The sequence below is a fragment of the Ciconia boyciana genome, chromosome 18 (assembly GCF_034638445.1).
Source record: "Ciconia boyciana chromosome 18, ASM3463844v1, whole genome shotgun sequence".
NCBI lineage: Eukaryota > Metazoa > Chordata > Aves > Ciconiiformes > Ciconiidae > Ciconia > Ciconia boyciana.
The window spans coordinates 2859653-2882900 of record NC_132951.1 but is presented as its reverse complement, the minus strand read 5'-3'; the positions used below and the strand labels follow the sequence as shown (position 1 = coordinate 2882900).

Genomic DNA, 23248 nt, shown 5'->3' with positions numbered 1-23248 from the left:
GAGTCGGAGTACAATCCTTTATTCAGTTTTCCAGGTCAAACCCCCATATATTGGGTGCTACGTCTTCCATACAAACATGCCAACTTCCATCGGCAATGAAAAGGTGACCCTATCGTTACGGCGCTGACACGAGAGATGCTTTAGGGTTCTTTCCCAAAATTTCCACCCATCTCCTGCAGGACCACAGGCAAGGCACTTCATCCCGAGCGCCTCGGTTGACTCTTGGCATTATCAGCTCTTCGGGACGGGGGTGGTCAGCTCTGGGTCACCGGGCAGCGCACAGCACAGCTGGGCCCCGCGCTGGGCAGGCTGGCTTGGTGCTACTACTGTGGAAATAAGTCAGTTTTGCAGCACTGCTCAGCTGTTTCTATTAGCAAACCGCTATCCAAGTTGCTCGATTGCCTATTTTCCAGTGAAAATAACACACAGCCCTTTTTTAGATTAGTGAGCTTTATTTAGGAAATAAATAAGATTGTAAGAAAATATGAATGATTGTAATAAATACAGCACTTGTCAAAATTACACAGCCATGAAAAGCATAATATTTTTAGGCACATTACTCCGGTGCAGTTATATGGTTACTCCGGCTGGCACATTACTGGAAAAGTAACTTTCTGTCCCTGAAAGAACATTTTAAACATGGCAGAGAGAAAAAGACAGACAGAGAGAGAGACTCTGTGTGTGTGTGATGGCAAAGAATATCCAGTTCCTTCCCAAACAAGCTTTGATAGATGTTTGTTTATGGGGTGGGTTTTTTTGAAATTTGATACTTCATCACAACTAATTATTTTAAAGGCTGCTGTCAAGATAGAAATGAGAGATTTGAAAAATCTCTTTGTACGCCGGCAGTCAGGCTGGAGGTTAGTCACAGCACATGACATTTCACCAGCTCTGCTAGACGGCTGCGGTTTCCATGGTTTGCAAAATATAAGTGGACAAACAGTTTCTCCTTTCCCTTCTCACGCAGCGGGCACAATATTGTCTGTCGGCTTTGTGTTTTCAATTGAGACATGGGAAATATTGCAGAGGAAAAATGAATCAAGTAATTGCATAAAGGCCTTTCACTTATACATACGCACCTGCCTCTGTCTGCAAGATCAGGCCTTGGGTTTGCGCACTGCAGTCCCGCCTGTCCCGTGGGACGGCTCGCAGTCCCGGACAAGCAAGCTGTACTGCGGCATGAGTTTGCTGGAAGTTCAGAAACTGCCGCACCAAAACCCAACTCAACTCCACTGATGCTGTCAAACAGTTGTCAAGCAGGGAAGGAAGGGAGTGAGGCTTGCTGCTTTTTGGGGAGAAGGTGGAGCATTTCAACTTTGCACACATCCAGACATTTCCAAGCTTGACTTGCTTATTAAAAAAAAAAAATTAATTCCTTATCTCTATTTAAAAAAAAAAAAAAAGACAAAAACATTTCTAGTAGTTACTTCTATTTTAGCGTGTGAAAAGACTTAAACATCAGAGCACATCAAAAGAATTAAGCAAGAAAAAAAAAGATCAATACTTTCTAATAAGTCACTTGCCTTGAAGGTTCAGGAATTGACTGAACACTTCAAAACAAAGCTCCTGAGGGGTCCTTACCCCTGCTTGGACTGGCAGCTCTGGAATTCCTGGGGGTTAAGAACCCGCAGAGCTCCATGTCTGAAACGGGAAAGACAAACGACTCCTTTGGAAAAACAAGAGGTAATTTCCCCAAGGCACAGTGTAACCTGGTCACCGATTGCTGATGCAATACAACATCTCTTCACAGAGCACATAAATATAGGTCTAAAATAGATAGCAAGAAATAAATCATCCGGCATAAGGAATTCAACCTACAAACGCTATCCACAACACACTGCTTTCAAGGTCATCAATAAGCACAAACAGAGACACCCGATCGGTGCCTCAGGGGAAGGAATCTGCCCTTGTCCCTGGTGGGGGAACAGCCAAAATCCCACATCAGGGCTGCCAGCCAGCGCAGTCTGACAGGTGCTCGCTCCGTACCTCCCGGGAAAGGGATCCGCACACGCCGCGGCGCTGCCGGAGGACGGGGAAAGCTCAGCTTCACCCCTTGCATCCCAGAAACCTATTAACCCAAGGGTGCTAGAAGGGAGCTAGGGCCACGCTCCCTGCCAGACATCCAGGCAGAATGACACCCACACCTGGGCCGGGAGTGAGAAAGAACAGTGCCTTTTTCCACAAGTGCATCTGCAGGGGGGTGACTGTAACCTACATCTAACCCGGGAGCGTTTCGATGAAATAATCACAGATCTCATTTGCAATAGCACACTCCGTGGGGCACTGGGCAAAGTACTCGGCATGCTCAGCAGTAGCTAACTCTAGCAGGCAGATCTTCAGCTGACGTGAATTGGTTCAGTGGAGCATAGGCTCTGGCTCTGGATTTTGTGTGCACATGAAAACTAATACAAGGTCTCAAGCTGATGGTTTTTTTCTTGTAAACTAATGAAATTCAGCGCGTGATTTACCAGACACCCATATTTCAAGATTTACTAATTTGTTTCTATAATGCATTTAAGGAAAAGTGTGTCTTCTTTCACATAGGCATATTTAGGTGACTGTAATTTGGACAAAGGGAGGAACATGGGACAGCCACTTGCAACGTTCATATCATTCACTGGTCTCTGAAATGAAGCAGAAGTCAAGTCCGGCCGAAATGCGTCAATAATATGTTCCCTATTATTTTGGTCAAGCAACATAAATGTAACCTGAAAAACAGAATGTGGCAATGATGAGTTATTGAACTGAAAAATAAACCAGGAAATATCAGAGATAGAAGTGCAAAACATGCTGCAAAAGCAGCTGGAAGCTCTATCGATAATTAAATACAAAATATAATTAATGTTTCGCAACCTGCAAGGTCAGTTAATGTGAACAAGGGAGATTGTAACAGCTCCCAGATGAAGTATTTAAAACCTTGCCACCCGTAAAATAAAATTAAATTAAATAAAGTAAGGAATTATTTATTGGTAGAGAACTGCACAGTCCAAGACTTTTTTCCTCTCTCTCCTGACAACTTAAGCAAACCCCGAGTTTGGTTACAGTCATTACATTCATTCTGTTATTGTGGTTTGGAATCAAAAGAAACAGCTCAGTTGCCTGTACACAAAGATATAAAAGACACAACCTAAGTATCTGTGTAGAATCTCCCCATCTCGTTACCACTTTTATTAACTCACTGTTCTTTAGCTTGAAATGTGAAATGAATGTAGTAATTTTTAATACAGTGAGGACTGGGAACTTTGATTTCTATTTTTCTGGCTGCTAAATGGTAGTAAAGCTATTTATATGAAAGGCTTACAGAATTATTACCACAGGAAGGCAAGTGCTAGAACAGAGACCAGAACCTCATGCACACTTTCACTGCTTTTCTAATCATTGTTGCCATTATCAGATTGCACTTATAAAATGAGAAAAAATAAGACCAGGATCACATAAGACATCTATGGCACGTTTGTAAGTAGAACTCTAACCTCACATTTCTGACACCTGTGCTTCAGGCAGCAAATCATAATTCCCTCATAAATTGATATTATCTACATATAGCAAGAGCCAGGAAAAAATGTGTCTCTGGCTTTAGCCCAGGTGGACACAGGTTGGGATATATCAAACACCAGTATCCTGGTGTTCGAAAATCCTACAAGGCACAGTATGGAATCTCGGTAAGAGCAGCTTTCCCTGTGTGTAAATCACTCCATTCAGAGACAAATTATTACCCAAACAGTATGACTAATAGCCATTGGAGAGGAAAATGGGAAAATGCTCCAACTTCCACTACATTTAAGAGAAACAGTCCCCTTGTGTTCACTGGGAGAAGCAGTGGGTTTGTGCTAGGATCAGATATGGAAAGGTTGCCCTTCTTACCTTGTGTCTGAAAGGCCATGGGAGCAGAGCATCGTAGTCTCCTCTCATGACAACAAAGAACAGGGACACGTGGGTTCCTTTTCCTGTCCCATCCCCGTTCAGATAAACCCTCAGACAGACCTTGTAGCCATACTTCGCAGTGTAGAAAGCTGAAAATCAAAACTCTTCATTAGTAAAGCCTCCTTTGAAAAAAAAGACATAATGAGTGTTCTGACATATGGGAAAAGATAGTGTATGATGTGTTTTGCTATCACAGAGATGAGAACAGACAAATCAGTACACCCTGGAGATTATAAACAATGAAAATCCAGTTGCTGGAATCCTTTAGTGCCTCACGCCTCGGTGAAAATTACCTGTTATTAGCCACACAAGCATATTTTACCTAATCAAATTACTTCTCACATGGGAGATAACCGCTGCAGAAAGCCATTCAGTACCATCAGGCACCGTGGGTTAGACGAGACAGATCCAGCAGATGTCACTGCAAGTAGCTGCGGTGGAGGGCAAATCGCAAAATGAAAGCCCAGAATAGAACACAACCCTGTGGAAGAGCACATCACAGCTGCCCTGAATTACAGGCAGGAGAGCATGAGGCCTTCGCATAAACAGCATCTTAGTTTAAGGAGCTATTTTGAAGGAGCTCCTGTCCACATGAGCAGAAAGAAGCACGTTCTAGAGAAATCAGTGGGTTTTCTAAAGGAGTGGGTTTTGCTAACACACGTATATGTCCTGGGTTTTACCTGGTGAATACAAACTGACTGTTCTTCCAGACACAGAGTCTTGTAACTTCCTGCCAACATCTGTTATTTTCCACAGAAAGACCCCATCATAGGAAGCTTGCTCAGAGAACAGAAGACTCTTATGAAGACTGCTCAGGCCTGCATCCTTCTGTGTCAGGCACCGGTGCAACTCTGCAATCTAGAAAAAAACAAATCAGTTCTCAATCAACGCCCCTCTCCAGGCTGTTGTGCTGCAGAAATAGCAGAATCGTTCTGGAGTCCTCACATTCTGGAGGGTCTCCTTCGATTTCTTTTTAAGTGACAGTTATGTGCCAACACATACGGCAAACAAATGGACAGATGGTTGTTTGGTCCTCCAGGCATAATGCTGCTTCAAGAGGATCAGTCAATTAAACAACTGTCTTGCTTGCTCACAGTCTGATCATGGCAAACTCTGAACATTCAAAACTCTCAGGAATATCTAGGTACCTAAACACAGATTTAGATAACATTAGAGATCCTCATTTGAAAATTTAACCAAAATGACAAAAGGATCCTGCAGATGTGCCCAGAACTTAACACTTCACAGCTCAAATTCCTGTGTCCATCCCTGTCCTGATCTCTACACCACCTCTCTCTGATATGTGTAAATATGTTATCAACAGAACAAGCACACAGACAATGCTTATCATAACTATTTACCTTCAGTTCAAGGCCTCGTATTATATTTTGATCGAGTTCACTCTGTCTCCGAAAGGCTGTGATTTCCAAGTTAGAGGTCTCCACCTCTTTATTGAGCACTGCCACAATATTCTCAAACACATGTAGCTTATTTTCTAGCTCAGAAATCACTTTCTCCCTCACAAGTTGTTGCAGAACAGATTCATCTTCAGAAAAAGAAGATCCAGGAAAACAGTCTACTTCCGGATCCCCATTGATTTCCAGCCCCCCTGGGATCAGCAGATCAGAGATGCTTTTTCCTGCACCATTCACATTCAGCTCCGACTGTGGGATGGAACCATTTGCAGCTTTGGCAGCAGTGCACAAGCTTGCCTTCAGTTGCTTTATGTGCTGCAGCAGAAGCAGCATGTGGGCCCCAACTGCAGTTTTTTCATGCTCCTTTATCTTCTCTTTGCTTCCCTGCAAGAAGAAGACACTGTCAATACACTCTCCGTACAGCTACCATAACTGGCCTGGGGCCAAACCAAGCAATGTTCCCTTTAACTTCTTGGGGGAGACAGAGATGTAAGAACTGCAAGATAAGGTCCAGCTACATAGCAGCTGACTCTCAGAGGAGACGCAGGGAGAGGAAAACCAACAAGCCCTCCAATGATCAGTTTAGGCTATGTGTTCACCTGTGTACACATACTACATAAAAAGAAAACAATTGTCTACAATTTCTGTATTAAACAGGATGCCAGGCAGAGATCTCCTAGCAAGATTCTCAAATAAGCCAATATTTAATACATATACTGTGTACAGAAGATGAGACAAGGCAACAGATGCAAACTAAAATGCAAAGAAGACCCATTACTGTTTTAAGAGGCTGTTTTAAGAGATATCCCTTCAGGGATATCCCCTGAAGGGAATACCCAAACCAGAGTAGAATAGCATATCTGATAAACCAGAGGAATTGTAATAAACGTCGATTTTTATCTGAAGTGAATGCACAGTGCAGGACACAGAGTATCACTGGCTGAACTGCACCTTACACACACTGTGTAACCATGGCAGTTCCAACATCACCTCTGCTGGTCTACTGAAAGTGGGTAGGCTTTCTCTCTTTTCTTAAAGATATGTTTAAATCAAAGCCTACTACCTTGAACGCAAAGGCTGGCTAGACCAAAGGCACAGTGCTGAGTTGTACACCATTTGAGACCTTCCTGAAGGCAGCCGTTTCACTCACCCTAAATGAACAGCCAACTTCAGAAAAACGACATCCCTCTTTGTTAATTAAGGGTGTAGAGCAGTTCTGTTGAAAAAAAAAAAGGAAAGAAAATAATCAAATACCAATTGAAAGGGATTCTTTTATTTACGTACAAACAATTAGGCCACAATCCCAGCAGCTATAAATCAGGTTAATTCAAGTCAAGGCATTACCGCAGCTTACAGTGTCCAACCAGCTTTGAAAATTCATTGGTAAATCAATCAAAAATGTGGTTTCTTGCACACAGCCTGGCAGTTAAGTGTCCGTCTAACAGACCCCATAATGATATAACATAATTTAACAAACCGCAGTGATCCCCTAGTAACGCCTTCTCATAAATAAGATGCCAATAAGCAAAGCGGCCCACCACAGTGGATAACACCATGCACACAGCCACTCCAACCTTCGTCCTGCTCTTAGAGAATGCACAGAAGAGCTGTGTCGTACAGCACGTCCTGGGAATGAATGGATCTATCAGACCAAAAGCTCTGACAGAGGTTCAAATTTAGTCCCCTTCATAACCAAAAGCATGTCTCTTCAAATATACTGTTATACAGCACATTCTTCTTTTGCTCATGTGGGTCTCCCTGAACATTTGAAAGGGAAAAACATTTCCCCACTTTTGTAAGATTAACTGAGAAGATAATTTAATAAAGTTAACTGTGGCAGCGGGGAAGAGAAGGTAGTCAGCAGAGCTATGTTGGCATGTAAAAAGCACCCAGAATCACTGCCATATCTGAGATGTTCTCAGATGTTCATTTAATCTAAATGAACAAATGATATGAATTGAAATAAAGCTGTATTGCATTCACTCATCTTTTACCTACATTTTCCTTTGATGGTGTTTCTGTTTGCACACGTTTTTGTTCCTTACATAAATTGCCTTCACATGAATGTTCCTGTCATTAAAACAAGAAGAAAATAATTCAGTACATTATTAAAATCATTGAGCATCTTTATTTAGGAGTCTTTGAAACAAAGCTTGCGTTTGAGAATCCTATTCCCATTTTACAGAAACTTGGGGATTTGGGGGGCTTTTCTACAAGAAATTCTGTGTTATGGAAGAAAAAGTTTACAATAAGTTTCTTGCTTTCTTCCTGGAAGGTGTGGATTTAAGGAAGAGTAAAGGAAGGAAGGGTAACTTCCCCAGGAGCACTACGAGCTCCACAACACACGGTGCAAAATCCTGTACCTCTGTCCAGAGAGTGCCCGCTCTGGGCCTCACTACACAATAGGCTGCAGAGTTCTCTGGCTTCTTTTTAGAGGAAATAACGTTCAGAAATTTGGGACTAAAGCACATCTGCTAAAAGCGGGTGCTGCTGTCCCCTGTACAACGAACTGCAGACTCAGAGGTTTCTCAAGCTAAGCCTCTAAGCTGATTACTCTTACTCTCAGCCTAGCAGGCGTGTTCAGTGATGGATCTCCAGATGAAATACCTGTTACGTGAAAGTACAAAGTGTGATCTTTCGCTTATGGGGGCCAGAGCTTTTGGAAACTACTTACAGATGCTTTGCAAGGTCACCCTGGGAAATTTGACACAAGATTGGCAATGTACAAGTCTTGCCCAGTTCAAACCATAGTTACGTGCATACACACACACACATATATATGCACACACACATATATATGCAATGACATGCAGGTGGATTACAGAACAGAAATCAAATATACAGGAAACCCAAATATAAACCCTTCTTGCATTGACTTTATATAGTTTGCTTGATGTGCAGACCCTTCTTGCATCCTGCTTATTAGCATTTTGAAGGCTGGAATCCAAATTTTCCATCATGATGTGCTAATGCAAAATGCATTACCGCTAACATGAGACTTCCTGCCATTTCTGGCTCCAAGAAGGGTAAAGTAATCCTCCTGCCATTGGTTCATACAACTGTAATATGTGTATTTAACACAGCAACTGTCAGCTTTCCATTCATACTGTTGGGGGGGGCTGTCTTTAATCTTTACAAACACCTTTGCATGCAAGTCCATTTCCTATAGCAGTCTAGAAATTTTTCGATAAAGCCACTCCAGCAACCTTCAAGTCTCCCCTGCAAAGAGTCCTGAGGTTTTTCTTTTGATCCTCAGAAATACAGCCATAGGTTTTTCTCACTCTCTAACTCATTTTTTAATACTCTGTATCTTAGCTATTGCACAAAGTATGCCTTTATTTTCTTCCTTTCTGCTATTTGACTCCTTCAGATTGCTGATTTCTTGAGGGGGAGAGGGGCTGGTGAGAAGTTTCTTTCAAATATGGAAATGCAAAAATCACAAGACCAATAACTTATTGGTTAAGATGGAGAGAGCGAGAGCAGTGCCCAAAACTTCTATTTGCTCTCAGAGGGTTGTGGATACATGGAACACACACAAATAATCAAAATTCTTATGCCACGTAACTGCAAATTTAATAAAGCAGATTGTGTAACCAGCAAAATTCCAATTTTACAAATACTAACTAAGGCAGGCAGAGAAAAATCAACATCTCAAGGCCAATCCCCTGCTTGGTTGCCAAGGTTTCCTAACCCAAAAATTAATTAGATGATAGCTAACCGGAATGAGTGGGAGGAAAACAGTTCTTCATTGCAGGAAAATGAAGCCGGCTGAGGTGGATCTGCGGTATCGCAGACCTCTGAAAAGAGAAAGGTGCTCAGGGAACACTCACGCAGCTCAGGTTTCCTCCTCCAGCCTGCTTACTGCACTTCCAGGAGGCTGAAAAGGATTAAGTGTTGCCACCTTCTGGCATTTACTGTCTGAAACATACACTGGATTTAGCACTGGTAAAATGTGCCTGGGTCCAGATATTCTTCTCTCTCTGTAAGAGTTAGTAAGAAACGAAGAGCACATGCAAAAGCTTCCCAAGAAGCATGTTTTAGCAAGAGCACCTTATTCTTACCCCAGAGGGACTGTTACTCCCATGTTGAGTAAATCTTAAAGCTCAGTATTTGGAAAAGCATAAATTTGTGACAGTAACAACATGCAAAGCTATCCACTACTATTTACTTCAGGCTACATTTTTGAGATATTCACAATCCTCCTGCCATGTAGGTCTTATATCACTTTGCCCCCGTTCCAGGACAAAACTCCAAGGCTGGCAATTACTCCCTTTCAATCACCTGGAGGGAACAATATTCATTATGCTACACCCCAAAAGAGTGTTGCCCCCACAACATTTGCTGTGATAATAGAGCCCGCAGGCTCAGAAGTTAGGTGGGGTTGGGATGAGAACATTTTCACAGCTTTCAAATCAAAACACACAGCAGTGTTACCAGGCGTGCGGCATCTCTCATTCATGCTGCTATTGCTTTGCTCCAGGAGTTTTTAATCACAAAACGTCCTAAACAACAGACGATGCACTCCCATCATGAGGCTGAGAAGTGTGCCACTGAAGCTGTATTTTCGGCAATCTCTTCATATAAGAACAGATAATTTTCTACCACTTTTGATCTGCCCCATCACACTATTTCCTCCTTCAGCAACACAGAGGAGTTTCTGTTAGCTCACTTTACGCCCTCAGACCACTCCCAGAATTTGTACCATGCTGCATCTACAAAAATGGGTAAAAATAAAGAGCACCTTTTATTTAAGTTAAAATGAATGTATAAAGGTACTTAAAATCTGCAAGTTAGTAACACATAACGTTGCCCTGCTATCAAAATTTTGAGCATCGACTGAGAAAGTAATTACTTTTAAGAAAGAATGGAATAGATTTAGTAACATAAACTTTAACGTTTGATGATCAACTACATTCTTGTGTAAAAAAAAGTTGTTTTAAAGAGGATTTTGAGCAAATGCTGGGGACAGACTAGTGTTACCCTGTATGTATATACATACAGGGCATATACACATACATTTTGCAAGTCCCTGTCACAACAGTGGGAAACACAACTTACAAAAAATATAAATTAAATATGTTTCAATAGTCACTGAGAAATTTCTGGCAGATTTAGAGTATGCTCTTCCTGGTCTATACGGACACTGCTGCTAATTTGGAGAGTTATACCTGATGATATCTAATAGAAATACTCTCTGACAAAAGCCTGCCTTACGAATTTGTGGGCAGTTTTAGTTTGAATAAAACTCCAGACACTTTCAACATCTCTTCCCTGACACTGTCTGTGTTCTTCTGCTTCTCACCTACCTCATACTGGGACACATGGTCTGAGACAGGAGCTAAAACATGGGCTCCCCAAGCCCTGGATGAGCACACAGATATTTCCCTGTCTGTTGTAACATCACAAGCAGACTATCAAATACAGCTCATTTTTTCCCTCCAACACTTGCATGGAAAAATTAGCAAACTCAGGAAAATTAAATATTCTCCAAGTGCACTAGCATTCATGCAATCAGGATGAAAAATGTCACGATAGATTATTTAAACCATTAATATAAAGCCCTCATTTGAAACAGAGAAATGTTCTTACTTGGTATTCACTACTGGATAAGCTCCGCTTACACTTCTGACACATTGTCACATTATTAACACATCCATTTTCCAAATGATCTGCAAGTTTCTTTCTCATCACCATGTGTCCACAACCAGTGTGACAAGGGATTAAAGCATATTCACATAAACTCTGATGCTCCTGGAAGTAAAAAGTTATAAACCAAAATGTAAGCTGCAGATACACATTTACCTATAAATAGTCTCCATTCTGCCAGCCTAGATCTTTGCTTTGCATTTCTTCTAAGCTTGGGTAAAGTCCCACTCCACAATGTTACCGAGATTACTGGTGAAAAATTCACCAACTTCACTGGGGCTTTTTTGTTAATTCTTAAAGTAAAAAAAACCAAACCAAAACAAACAACTTCTGATAAATTCAAACATGAGGCCTCCCTTGAACTGTCTCTCTCTAGTGCTTTTGTTTGAAAATAACATGATCCTGGTCCCAGCTTTTTTCCTTGTCTTAGAGGATCCCTAAATTTTAGCCTGGGGTTTTTGGGGGTGGTTTTTTTGTTTTGATTCTTTTTGTAGGGTTTGGGGGGTTTTTTTGAGCACTGAGACCATCCTACTCTGGCTCATAGGATGAATGTGGTTAGTCTGCTGCCACCTCTGCATAGCATAAAAGAACAGACATCTGACACCTTCTATGCCACAATTAGGACACAACCCCTACCTATATTCAAAATAACTTTAAAAACGTTTCCTTTTCACTGTTTGCATCCTCTCATCTCAACAAGGAAAAATATCAGCACTACTTCTTTCATAACTACATCCAACAGGTCTACTTTCAGATTCTGAAATCCACAGTATTTCAATAAAAACTATTTACTCTGACCTCTTTTACTGAAGCTTCTGTAGGCACTGTGTCACAACTGATTTTGTCTTTAAAGGGAGATGTCTGTCCCCTACAGAACAGGCTCAGAAATGCCAATTTCAATCACATGCCCAACTCTCAAATCAGTTTTGCCATGTATTCATGCTGAGAGGGGCTCCAGTTCTCAAAACTATGAAGCTAAGCAAACTGGGTAGATTTTTCCTTAAAGAGGAATACACTCAAATAGAAAATTTGTGCAAAATTAGCAAAGCAGCAGCACCTCAGATGCTTATCAGATACACAGTCGTACAAGGTACACAGCAGACTCCGTGTTACAAATGCAGAGAGACCGTCTGTTCCTACACCAGGGGACCAAAATAGAGCTGCTTTAGTATCACAATTATCTGCATTTTTTCATTATTCTAATTTGCACAGCAGATTCACAGATCTTGCCCATTTAAATATTTTACCTGGGGCATTTCACATCAGTCTGAAAAGAATGATGAACACATTCAATCAATAGGAGTAATTTACGCAGGAGGAAATTATTTCTCTTACAAAAACATACTAAGGATATTACCCATAACAATGTCCTGGACACTGAAGTATTCTGGTCTGTCGAAAACTGCTTGTAGCATCCTTGCATTTAAATAATAAGAAGACTCATTGGAAAATAAATAATAGTTGATGTAAATTTGTGCAACATTAATTTCACAGTCATTCAGGATGTTCTGTAATGGCATGTTTTTAGATACTCTGTTGGTATAAATCACAATACCTTCGCTGATTCTAATGAAGTTGCATTAATTTGTGTTTGCTGAGAACCTAGTTTCATTGTCTTTCTGTCCCCATTCAAGTAAGAGTGCATGTTAATTTAAATAAAATGCCTTTAAACGTACTTCAAAATTTTTCATGATACCAGACCAACTGCATCCAAGGGTCACGCAGTGTACTTTGAGTTCAGAAATCTCTTTATTAATGGCAGCATCACCAAAAGCCTGGAAAGTAAACACAGTAAGGAAAAAAACACTGGTCAGAAAGCACTTCAGCATGCTTTTGACATAGGAATAAGGTGACTGTGTCAGAATTTCAGATCTTGATAAATGCCTTATTTTTTTTTACTTTACTGTACTGACATAAGACCCTCTAACATAGCAAGTTAATCTTAGTGTAGCAGAAGCCCAAATAATTATTAAATCATTTCTTATGGTTCAAAAATAAACTATTTGATGTGATATAAATTTACTGAAAATATGCCTAGCCAACTACAGCTATTATTTTAAGTTTCTTTTCACAGAAGCCTGAAATAGGTCACATGCAATGAATGTGCTGACAGGACCCTAACTATAGGGTGCTGCCATGTGCCACTCTTAATGAATGCATTTCATTATTGCGGTCATTAACACCTCCTAAACGTGCTGCAGAGAGGACTTGAGACTGTTCTGCAGTGAGAGTACATTTCTCAGACCATGACTGTTTCCATTTAGTATGGCACTGTGTACTAAAGAAATGTAAAACATATGTGAGTGGGGTTTTTTTGCACTACGTAGATTGTTCTATTATGTTAACCATGAAGAACTGTACAATTATTATGTAAATTATGAAACGCTACACACTTTTACTACTACATTTTGCACAATCAAAATAGGTATACTGACACAGGAACAAGCCCTACTAAAGTTAATGGCATGTTTTAGACACTCCGTTGGTAAGTGCACAACACAGAGGACTGCAGATTTCCCATGTAACATAACACAGAGCAAGGCAAGAACTGGGAGGGGAAGCTTTACAAATAGAGGGAGGAAAGTATTTACAAATGATGCCCACATTTCAGTAAAGTTACTGAAATTCTACACAACGAGCTAAAAAGAATAAGCAAACAAAATAATCAGCATCAACATTCTCGATTGTTTTTTTTTAAGCTAGATACAAGATGTTTGTACGTACGTACACTTGTCATATTAAATCACGCAAAAGCAGCACAGCCAATTCTACGAACGGTAATGAGATACCTTTCTATATGCAAGGTCTCATAGAAACTCCTTTCCTAATCTCAACCTGCAAGCAAAGTCCACCCCAGAAGAACTTTGCACACAAACTGCAAACAACTCCACAAACAAGGAATTTTAAAAAATCATGTAGGTTGTACAAAAACATGTATTGCTCCATCTGCATATATGAAAGAGTTTATGTAATAAGCTAGCACTCAATGTACAATTAGTGAAAGCATACCAGCCCCAGCCTCTAAAACATTCTAGTCTAATTTATGAGCAAAATCAAAGAAAATAAATTCAAGTTATCAGGCACATGGTGGCTTTTTCCCCCTGTGTCATAAAAGAAAAACTCAAGGAATTTCCTGACATTACAAAATAGATCATTTAAAACATCTTTAACTACAGGGACAGCCCCAGCAGTGCATGGGTTTCTTACTGCTATGTGCATTCCCTGTGCTTTTTGTTTCACACTTGTAGTTGCTAAATCATTATGGACACTACTTAGGTAAAAAACAAGGCAGGAAATCCTCATCCCTTCTTTTATCCGCATAGGTCACTGCTTCAAAATATTTACCCGAACCTCTGCCCTCTTATCTGGGAACCCGAGTTTGCACAGAACTTCTTTGGGGACCTGAGTCAGACCTTCATACAGTAAATGAGATGACTCTCACTGACATAAAAGTGCTCTGTGTCGAATGGAAGGAAACAGAAAATATTTCTCTCTGATTTGATACATTGTAGTTGCACGTCTCCCTTCTTTCATTTTAGCTATTTCAAAGGAAGATGTTGGTGCAGGGGCTGCTGACGTTGATCATAGGTGGCTGTCATGGCACGCATGTCTGCCCGGTCCTGCCTGTCCCAGAGCTGACTGTCACACAAGTGGAGGTCCCCTGCCATGTCCCATCCAAGAACCGCTGCTATATGCACTCCTCCTCAGCACTCTGACCCACACGATGTGTATCTGATGGCCTCTAGCTAAGGGAGGACTCTGGTCTACAGCTCATGGGGTCAGGAAGATCAGCTAGCAACTAGTTTAACAAACGGATCAATCCGACCAAAAGCTTTCCAGGATAAATCTAGGGGTTATTTTCTCTCCTGCTAAGGTTGGCCTTCTGCAGCTGAACCAGGATCTTCACACAGCCAGGCTCTAACACAGCCAGGGAGGAGAGAGCCCCAAGCGATTCGTGCTCAGTTCAGAGCAGAGAACTGTCCCCTAAGCCAGTCCCATGAATGAGAGCAGATAGGGTGTGAGCAGAAGCTTGGGAGGATGCCCCCACTCCTCTAACTGATTTCAACAACAGATGAAGATTCTCAGTAACTGATACTGATGAACAGCACCATGATAAGACTTGAAGTACATGTTGTATAGGAAGGGATCATAAATTAAGAGTGTAATAGGGAAGGGATGGGGTTACCACAAAAACAGATCATGGGATAAGCGAAGGCAAATACACATCCTCATAGGGCCTTTCTTTTCCTCGTGTAGGTATCTTACTTAAAATATAAACACATAAACAGCATAGGAAATATTAAGCAAAGCCACAGCAAAGGTAAAGCAGAGATTATCAGGAATAGATATAAAGAATAAACCTGCTAAACGATCTTCATTATTCGTGTTGTTTACAAACTCCGACCATTTGTTGTAAGTTGATCTGTACAGGCAGATCCTCATGCCTTCGTGGTGATTGGCTTCATCTGGACTCTCAACAGGCATAAGAATCTGCCCAGGCAGATCAGCTTGCAAGAGTGGGGCCCTGTTTACAACAACCCACTCACGGATTTTGCAGAAAGTCCCAGCAGACTTAGTGAGAATCCCACAGCAGAGAAATCCCAAAGTTGTAAGAGAACTGACAGAAGTTCATAAGGGTTTAGCTGTACCTATTTGTGATTACATGATGCATTAAATTCTGTTACTGGGACATTTACTGCAGAATTGAGGATTTTTTCTGAGATATTACCAAGTTCAGCATTAACTGCAGATTCATTATTTTGCTGCAGCCGCTTCCTAAACTTTGCCTTTTACCTCACTGCCAGCTGCCTACTGGGTTTCAGTTTTCCCTAAAAATTTAGACAGAATGTGTGTCTCTTGGTATTCCTGCATGTAATCAGAAAGGAGGGAAAAAGACAAGCTGGGACTGAGCCCTATGGCCCAGTTTGTATTCAGGATATAGAACAGTATAGCGGTCTGCCTGGAAAATCACACAACAGCAAAAGAGTTAAATTACAGATGAAACATTGGCCAGTGCATAGTTTTTATCAATTATTATGTTCAGCTCTAAGTTTTCCATTATTTTCTCCAGATACCCTGGCTGTCAAAATACTTCCTAGGCAATTCAGCTGGCTAGCCTACACTCTAGGTTTTTTTTGCAGGGATGCTCCACCTGTAAGTTTGCTAACATGTCTGAAGGGTACAGAGAACCATGAGATTGGAAAATCCACTAGGATATTTACTAAGGATATAAGTAACAGCTAAGACATATTCTTACAAGTAGGAAAGTACTGGTTACTTTGAGACAATAAAAAGTTAAGTATATGGAAGAGTGTGGGATTTTATGTTGCAGAACCTGCCGGACTTGGAAAGTCCTAAGGCTGCCATTATACTTTTTTAAACCAAAAACTGTGGGCAATCCAAATGACTAAAGCATAAGTTAAAATGTGTTACTATCAGTTGCTATCACATTTTATATTATTGCCTCCTAAACTGCAGTCCAATGATGACTACAGAGTAGCCCAGAGAATGGTTAATGATAAATTAATGAACTGTGAACTACAACTTACCCTTTCTTCTGCCAATAGGCTTCCCTCACTTAAAGTGCTGGGATCTTCCTCTTTACATTTCTGGCAAATCGCATTTTTATTGTTTCTGGCAAAAAGAAAGAAGAATGAAATAACAATCAGTTGGTGTACTGTAGTTTAGGAGGTCTTTGTATAGATACTGACACTAATAAAAACATGGAACTTGTAATTTCCACTCAGAATCCATACTCCTTGTTCATTAAAAGGTCAATTCTTGAACACATTGACGTCAAAAAAACCTGCTGTCCTATTGCTCAAGACTAGGACTAGGCCCATAAATCTTACCTGTACTGCAGCAAAATAAGAGCAGCCTGGATCATAAAAAAGAATAAAGCTGGGAACCTATTTATCTCGTGAATTATGCAAAAACAACATGTAGGAAAGGTAACATGGAAACGGAAGTCTTTTTAAACACAGAAAATGCCCATTTTCCCAAGATAGATATATAGACTTCAAATGACAAAGATCTAGTAGAACCAATGCAGAATTGAGTGCTAGAGAGTTAACATTCCACTGCACCTGAAAAAGGTTTTGATCTACTCTCAAAATATTTAGCACAGAGTTTTATATAGGAAAAGCGAAAAATAAAACTTTACTAGAGGTGTATTTCATTGCCAGTGCTGTTTAGCATCCAGGCAAATAATGAACTACCACAGACCGAGAAGCTCATCAGAAAAGCATCCATCCGACCAGAGCATAACTGATCTCAAACTGTACTAATTAGCTGGTTTGAGCCAGTTTCCCGTTTGTGCTATAAGACTCTAGTGGGAAGATATAACAATTCCAGTTCTGCTGACAGTTTTCTGAATTTATGGTTTATGTTGCTTCATTAAGGGGCTTTGTTCTGAATTTACAGTAATGGATTTATGTAAGCTGGTCAAATACATTAATTTCAATATATTTTCACCTTATTATATGTTGATCTTCAAATCACAAGTGGCCAGTGCATTGACTCAGCTTTTCAGGTGCCCCGCACTGTGATCAGAGCTGGGACTGCATGAACTGGCATACACAAACTAGCTTACTAAAAACAAACATCCATGAAGAAGCACAGTTACAGGCTTTAGACTTCCTTAGCCAGTACTAAAGGCCAGTCACTGAATCTTGACAACTGCTGTTTTCCAAAACATCAAAGCTAAAGTCAGCTCATACTCATGGACTCGTACTGCAATTTCACCGCTCACCTGCAGGGCAGACATAACCTTTTCCAAAGGCTCTGGATCAAGACGTAATTGTCGAAAGAAAAGGCAGGATAGAAGCTGCTGATCAATCAAAGCAAATCCCCACCCAGCTCCTGGTTTTCAGTTTCTCCAGGACAACGGCTGTCATTATTTGTCACTAATGGCAGCAGCACCTTAACATGTGGTGACCCAGCTGAGTTATTAAAAATAAAACTCTACGGTAATGTTTATTAAAATCCCATAATATCACTTATCAAAGGACTGTGAAGTCCCATGCAAGTATTCAGCCAGCCTTGCACTAGTTCTTCAAGGTTAAATCAGGATCATTATCTCACACTTACACATAGAAAAAGTGACATCTCTCAAGCCCAGTAACCCAGCCTTCCCCACCCCGTAGACTTTCACACTGGAAACAAGAAGGAGGTAGAGAGTAGCCTGCAGTCCACCGCAGGTAAGTACTTCCAGATAGCAAAGTGACTGTTGTCCAGTGTGCCAGGTAGCCACAGACTCATCTACTGAGTACAGTGGCACAACGCAGCTCTCAGGAGCGCTTGCAGCCACAGAATCCGCCATGGCGGTGTGACCCTTTGTAGCAAGGACCTACCGTACAATCCAGGAGAGGCAGGCTGAGCAGTACCTATGCCCACAGAGCGTTTGCAGGGCTTTCTTCAGAATGTTATTGCAGTTGCTGCACAGGTACTTCTGATCAGGCACATCCTCACAAATGTTAGTGGGATATCCGAAAGGAAATTCATTTTCATCAGGAGAAGAGCCGGGGGCATCCTGCAGCCCTCCCGTTGTTTTCTCAGCCATCTGAAGTAAACTACTGTCAGAGATAAGGAAAAAAAATAGGTGCTCAAACAAGCAGACACACGCTCACTTTGATGCAAGAGAATGTATCAGGCAACGAAGTCCACAAGCAGCTCCAAACCTGTGCAGTAATCTAGTGATCTGTTTAATTGAGCCTGTAGCTGACATGCGTGACTAAATGTCACAGTGGGGTTTGACTAGGTACCAGCAGGAAATTACTGTACAGATTTAAAATTTCCCTCAAACACAACATGAAAATGGACAATATATTAAAATTAAGGGTTGGGGTTTTCTTTCCAGAGTTTTTTAGCTTGTAGAAAGATGAAGTAAATATTGCCATCGTCTTAGAGCTACAATCCCATCAGTCCACATCACACAATTATTTCCTGTAGAGTAAATCCCCAACCACCTTCAATTCCCAGCAGCCAAAATTCGTGATTACACTTTACAGATGCAGAAACCGAGCAACCGATGTGTTTACAGTGACTTTCCTGAAGTCATAAAACTAGCGGTGAAACGAAAAAGGAAACCTCAAGTCCACAAAAGGCTTTATGCTTGTGCTCTAACCAGATACACCTTGAGACACACATGCCAAGGTGTCACGCGCATTCAGTATTGGGTTTGGGTAACAAGAGCCGTGCAGTTGAGTATTTTTTGAAATACAACCAAAACTGATTCTGGTGTCTCCACAGTTGCTTGGAAAGTTCAAGAAAAGTTTTCACCCAGGGACCTGGCGCAGTTTGATCATAACAATGCCTTTATAAATCTATTTTTTCCCATAACAGTACTGACACACAATAACCTATCTCAGTATTATAAAAAGTAACAATGACTAACAAGTCTCTAAAAGAATGAAGCAAGACTGCCTGGGACAGGCCAGGCACAGGACAGCAGTGTGACTGCCCTGCTGTGGACGGGCATCCCCTGCATTTAAAACACTCCTCTAAACAAACAGCATTTTCTGTTGCCTGGCTTAGGCAATTCACTCGGCCTCTCCAGGCGTTCGACGGGGAGTTTAGCAACAAACGCAGGGGCTGCCCAATCTGACAAGAACCATTAATTAAAACCGGCAACACTAAATACACACTAAATGTAAGGAAGCTGTGTCAGAGGCGTCGTGGGTTGGTGCCCATGTGAGGAGAGGGCGGACGGCACCTCCCCACGCTGGAAACCACCCACTGGTTCTGCCGGAGCGCTGGCGGTGCTAACAGAGCCCGTCGTCTCCGTGGGGCTGGAAGCCCACCCCCGCGGGTGTTTTACGCCGATAACGCCCGGTAAAACCGCCGCCCTGGGGCAGGGAGCGGGTTCGTCGGGCCCCGGCTCGGCTGGCACGCCCCGTCCCCATCCCCATCCCCGGCTCAGCAGGGCGGAGGGCCGGCAGCTTCGTCAGCAGCAAGAAGCAGCGAGGGCGGCCGGGATCCCCGGGGCAGCCTCGGGGGCCGGCAGCCCCCCCCGCCCTCGGGTGCGCCCCAGGGTGCGCTGTGGGGACCAGGCCCGTGCGCCCGGGGAGGCCGAGGGGCCGCGGCCGGTTTCCCCCCAGCGGGGCCGGGGCGCGGCGGCGGGCGGGAGGCGCCCAGGCCGCGGGCGGCTGAGGCGGGGCCCGCGCTCCCTCCCTCCCTCCCGCTCCCCTTACCTGAGCCCGCTCTGCCCGGAGGCGGCCCAGGCCGCGCCGGGCGCCGCAGCGGGGAGCGGGCGGGAGCCCCGCGGGGAGGGAGGGTGGCTGGGCGAGTGGGCCGGTCGGCGGGGCGGTGCCGGCCCCGGGGCGCGGAGCGGGGCGGCCGTGCCGGTGCTTGCGGCGGTCGGGCCGCCCGTGCCGCAGGCAGAGGAAATGCAGCCGGGCGGCCCGTCTGAATTTCGGCGACTGCTGCCTCGCTCAGGCCGGGAGGAGCGGGAAAGCCGCCATGGGCCTCTGGGGCCGGGGAGAAGCGGGCCTTCCCCTGGCCGAGGGCACGCAGCCCGGCTCCAGGCGGGAGCCAGCGGTGCCCCGGGCCGGCGGAGGGCCGCCGCGGGGCTCTCCCCAGCCCCCGGGAAGGCTGGCCGGCACCGACCTGCGGGACAGGGATGGGGAGTTGACTAAGGAAAGGCCCGAGGGGGCAAATTCCCCCCAGGAGAGCTGAAACTGAGAATCTGTTGGCGTAGCTAGTTCCTGAAATCGGTGTGATTATGGCTATCTGACACGGTGACCCGGCCCTGTAACTCAGACAGAAACTCCTGCCTACACAGAGCACGATTACAGTGAAAAATGCCCTCTCCACACCTCTGTCTGCTCGGGGGAAACCCACCGCCCCGAGGAAGGGGGACTTGAGTTTTCTTCTGAATCCGACGGGGAAACCTCGAGGAAGCCTCTCTGTGCCTCGCCCTCCAGCTGCTCTCAAACGCAGATAGTATTTACAACACAAAGCTAACACAAGGCAAGTTAAGTAATGTATGCAAATCCTTTTAAGATGCTCGCAGTGCAGTAAAGATTTCTACAAAGAGAAGTTTCACTATCAGAAGGTCCTCTTTTCCCCTGACAAAGTTCACTATGAAATCACATGCTGCAAGCCTATCTACTAGGATTTGGTCAGAAGAGAGAAAGTTGCAGATGCAAATTTGTTAGCTCTTCCTTGTGAAAGAAACTTGGGGAATACCACTGGGGGTGAGTCCTAGCTGCAAATTAAAACTAAAAAGCGGAGGTGGTTCTCTGGATGCTTCACTCGGCTCATTAAAACAGCGTTCACAGCCAGGTACTTTGTGACTGCGTGAAAGTTGACGAGGAGGTTATTATTCATCAGTGAGTGTCTGCCTGAAGTCTGACACCTTCCTATGTTGTGTGTGCGCAGATAATAGTTCCACATCTGGAACAGCTGCCCTGGGTGACTGCCCCCCCGACATGATTACAGATTAGCACGTACAATACCAAACAGACTACAGCTATATTGAATAATAGATGGGAAGTAGGGCACCTTCTGGGATCAAGACATAGCCCTTCTCCAAGTAAGTGAAGTATATGCTGTCGTGCTTTGTTGCATTGCTAAGAGAACTACTGGAATTAATTCCGGAACTTTTTTCTCCTCACATTGTTATAAACAGCTATGGTCATGTTTTCATGAAGAATATCCATAAACTCTGCTCACACAGCTGTTTGTGTGACTCAGCTCCTAGGTTTGCCTGTATGATATAACATTATTCTTTTTCATGCATTCCTCTGCTACACACATATTGTGTTTATCAAAGATTTCCCAGAAAAAAATTCCATTAAACTTCTACCTTTTTGTCTCAAAAGGACAATGTCAAACAAAGCAAGAATAAACAAAATATTTTTCTAGACTTCAAAAGGGCAGTTTATTTTAAAACCAAATACACCTAAGGAAAAAACGTCTAAAAAGATAACCAGGTCCATGGGTAGGATATATATTTCCTTTGCAGAGCTGACATACTGGAACTCTATGTACACACGGGAAAAATTAATCTTGTAAGTATACAATACTGTGAGGATGTTATAAGCACCAAGCCTGGCACTGTTTGCAGAATAGAGGCTAAAGAAACACGTAATATTACCAAAAAACAGGATGAAAAATGTTTATACAAAATAACCGAGATTGCAAACTTCAATCATCTTTGCAATAAATTGAAAACAACAGGAAGTACTAAAATACACTCAGAACACAGTAAGAACATACATGGTCTCTTCAAGGCAGAGAGCTGCTCAATTTTCTCTGCCCTTTCAAGCTCTGCTGTCTGCAACAGAACATACTTCCCTCATTTGCTGCATGGGCAATGTCTTTCCACAGCTAGTTCATTCATGGGACTTGGAGACAAACAATGACCATCCTGGTGGCTAGGATTTTTAATAATAAAAGTCCCATTCTTGCAAGTAGTTTATCCAAAATTTTTCCTACGTTTATGTCCACAATTTCTTTAACTGTTTTATTAAAAATTCCCCTATGGGCCAAATGCTATTTTCAGTTCTACCCCGTAGTCCCACAGGAATCGGGATGCAAGACTCTTTCCAAGAGAAGGATCTGATCCTTCACTTTGTCAGAAAATCCTTTATTTACTTTCCCTTGAATTAGACAGGCTTTTGACAAGTGGCATGATTTTTTTCTGAAGGCTTTAGCAGTTTAAAAATGATCATGCAAAGGAAACTGTCGTTATAGAGGGAAGTAAACCCAAGCCTGATGGAGCCAGGTGCAGAGTCAGTTCTAGGGTATCCCTGTCGCCTGCTGCCACACATCACTGGAGTGGTGTTGGATAAACCACTAGCCTAGGAAATGCTTCTGCCTTCCTCTGTAAAGAGGGAATAGCATTTGCTTCCTTTTGTAAAATCCTTCGATCTCACCAGATGAAAAGCATCACGTGCCGTTCAGTAATGCTGTCACAGCACAAGAAAGTGACTAATTTAGCAAGGCGGGTGTGCAATTATCTGATCATATACAGCCATGGTACCTGCATGCATAACCTTTTTTAAGGGCCAGGATGTAAAGAAGATTTGGTAATGAAATTGTGGATGAGGAATATGATGTCAGTTTTATTAAAGTTATTTTTAAGGCTTCCAGTTTAAATGTCAACATCCACCGATGTGAGTGGGGAGACTCCCTGCTAATACTTGCAGAATCACATGTAATGTCTCTTCATTTCCACTTCCTCCTCTCTACTTCTCTGTGCTGTAAACATATTTGTAGATGCTCTAAGTGCAGAGTCATCAGGGCCGTGTATTAACTAA

General features: G+C 42.7%; 1 protein-coding gene across 2 annotated transcripts; it reads right to left on the bottom strand.

Annotated features, from left to right (window-relative positions):
• Positions 1 to 450: 450 nt before the first annotated feature.
• On the bottom strand, positions 451 to 20574 carry TRAF1 (TNF receptor associated factor 1). Of its 2 annotated transcripts, XM_072882925.1 has the most exons (11): positions 20177 to 20566; positions 18338 to 18559; positions 16535 to 16619; positions 12662 to 12760; positions 10929 to 11090; positions 7338 to 7409; positions 6490 to 6555; positions 5286 to 5723; positions 4605 to 4782; positions 3865 to 4013; positions 451 to 2708 (listed from the first exon to the last, which is right to left on the bottom strand). In XM_072882925.1, the coding sequence occupies exons 2-11, from the start codon at positions 18544 to 18546 to the stop codon at positions 2493 to 2495; spliced, it is 1674 nt and encodes a 557-aa protein (XP_072739026.1). In that variant the 5' UTR covers positions 18547 to 18559; positions 20177 to 20566; the 3' UTR covers positions 451 to 2492. The 2 variants fall into 2 exon arrangements, with proteins under 2 accessions (XP_072739026.1, XP_072739027.1); XM_072882926.1 differs by lacking the exons at positions 10929 to 11090; positions 12662 to 12760 and having other exon boundaries at positions 20177 to 20574.
• Positions 20575 to 23248: the final 2674 nt, after the last annotated feature.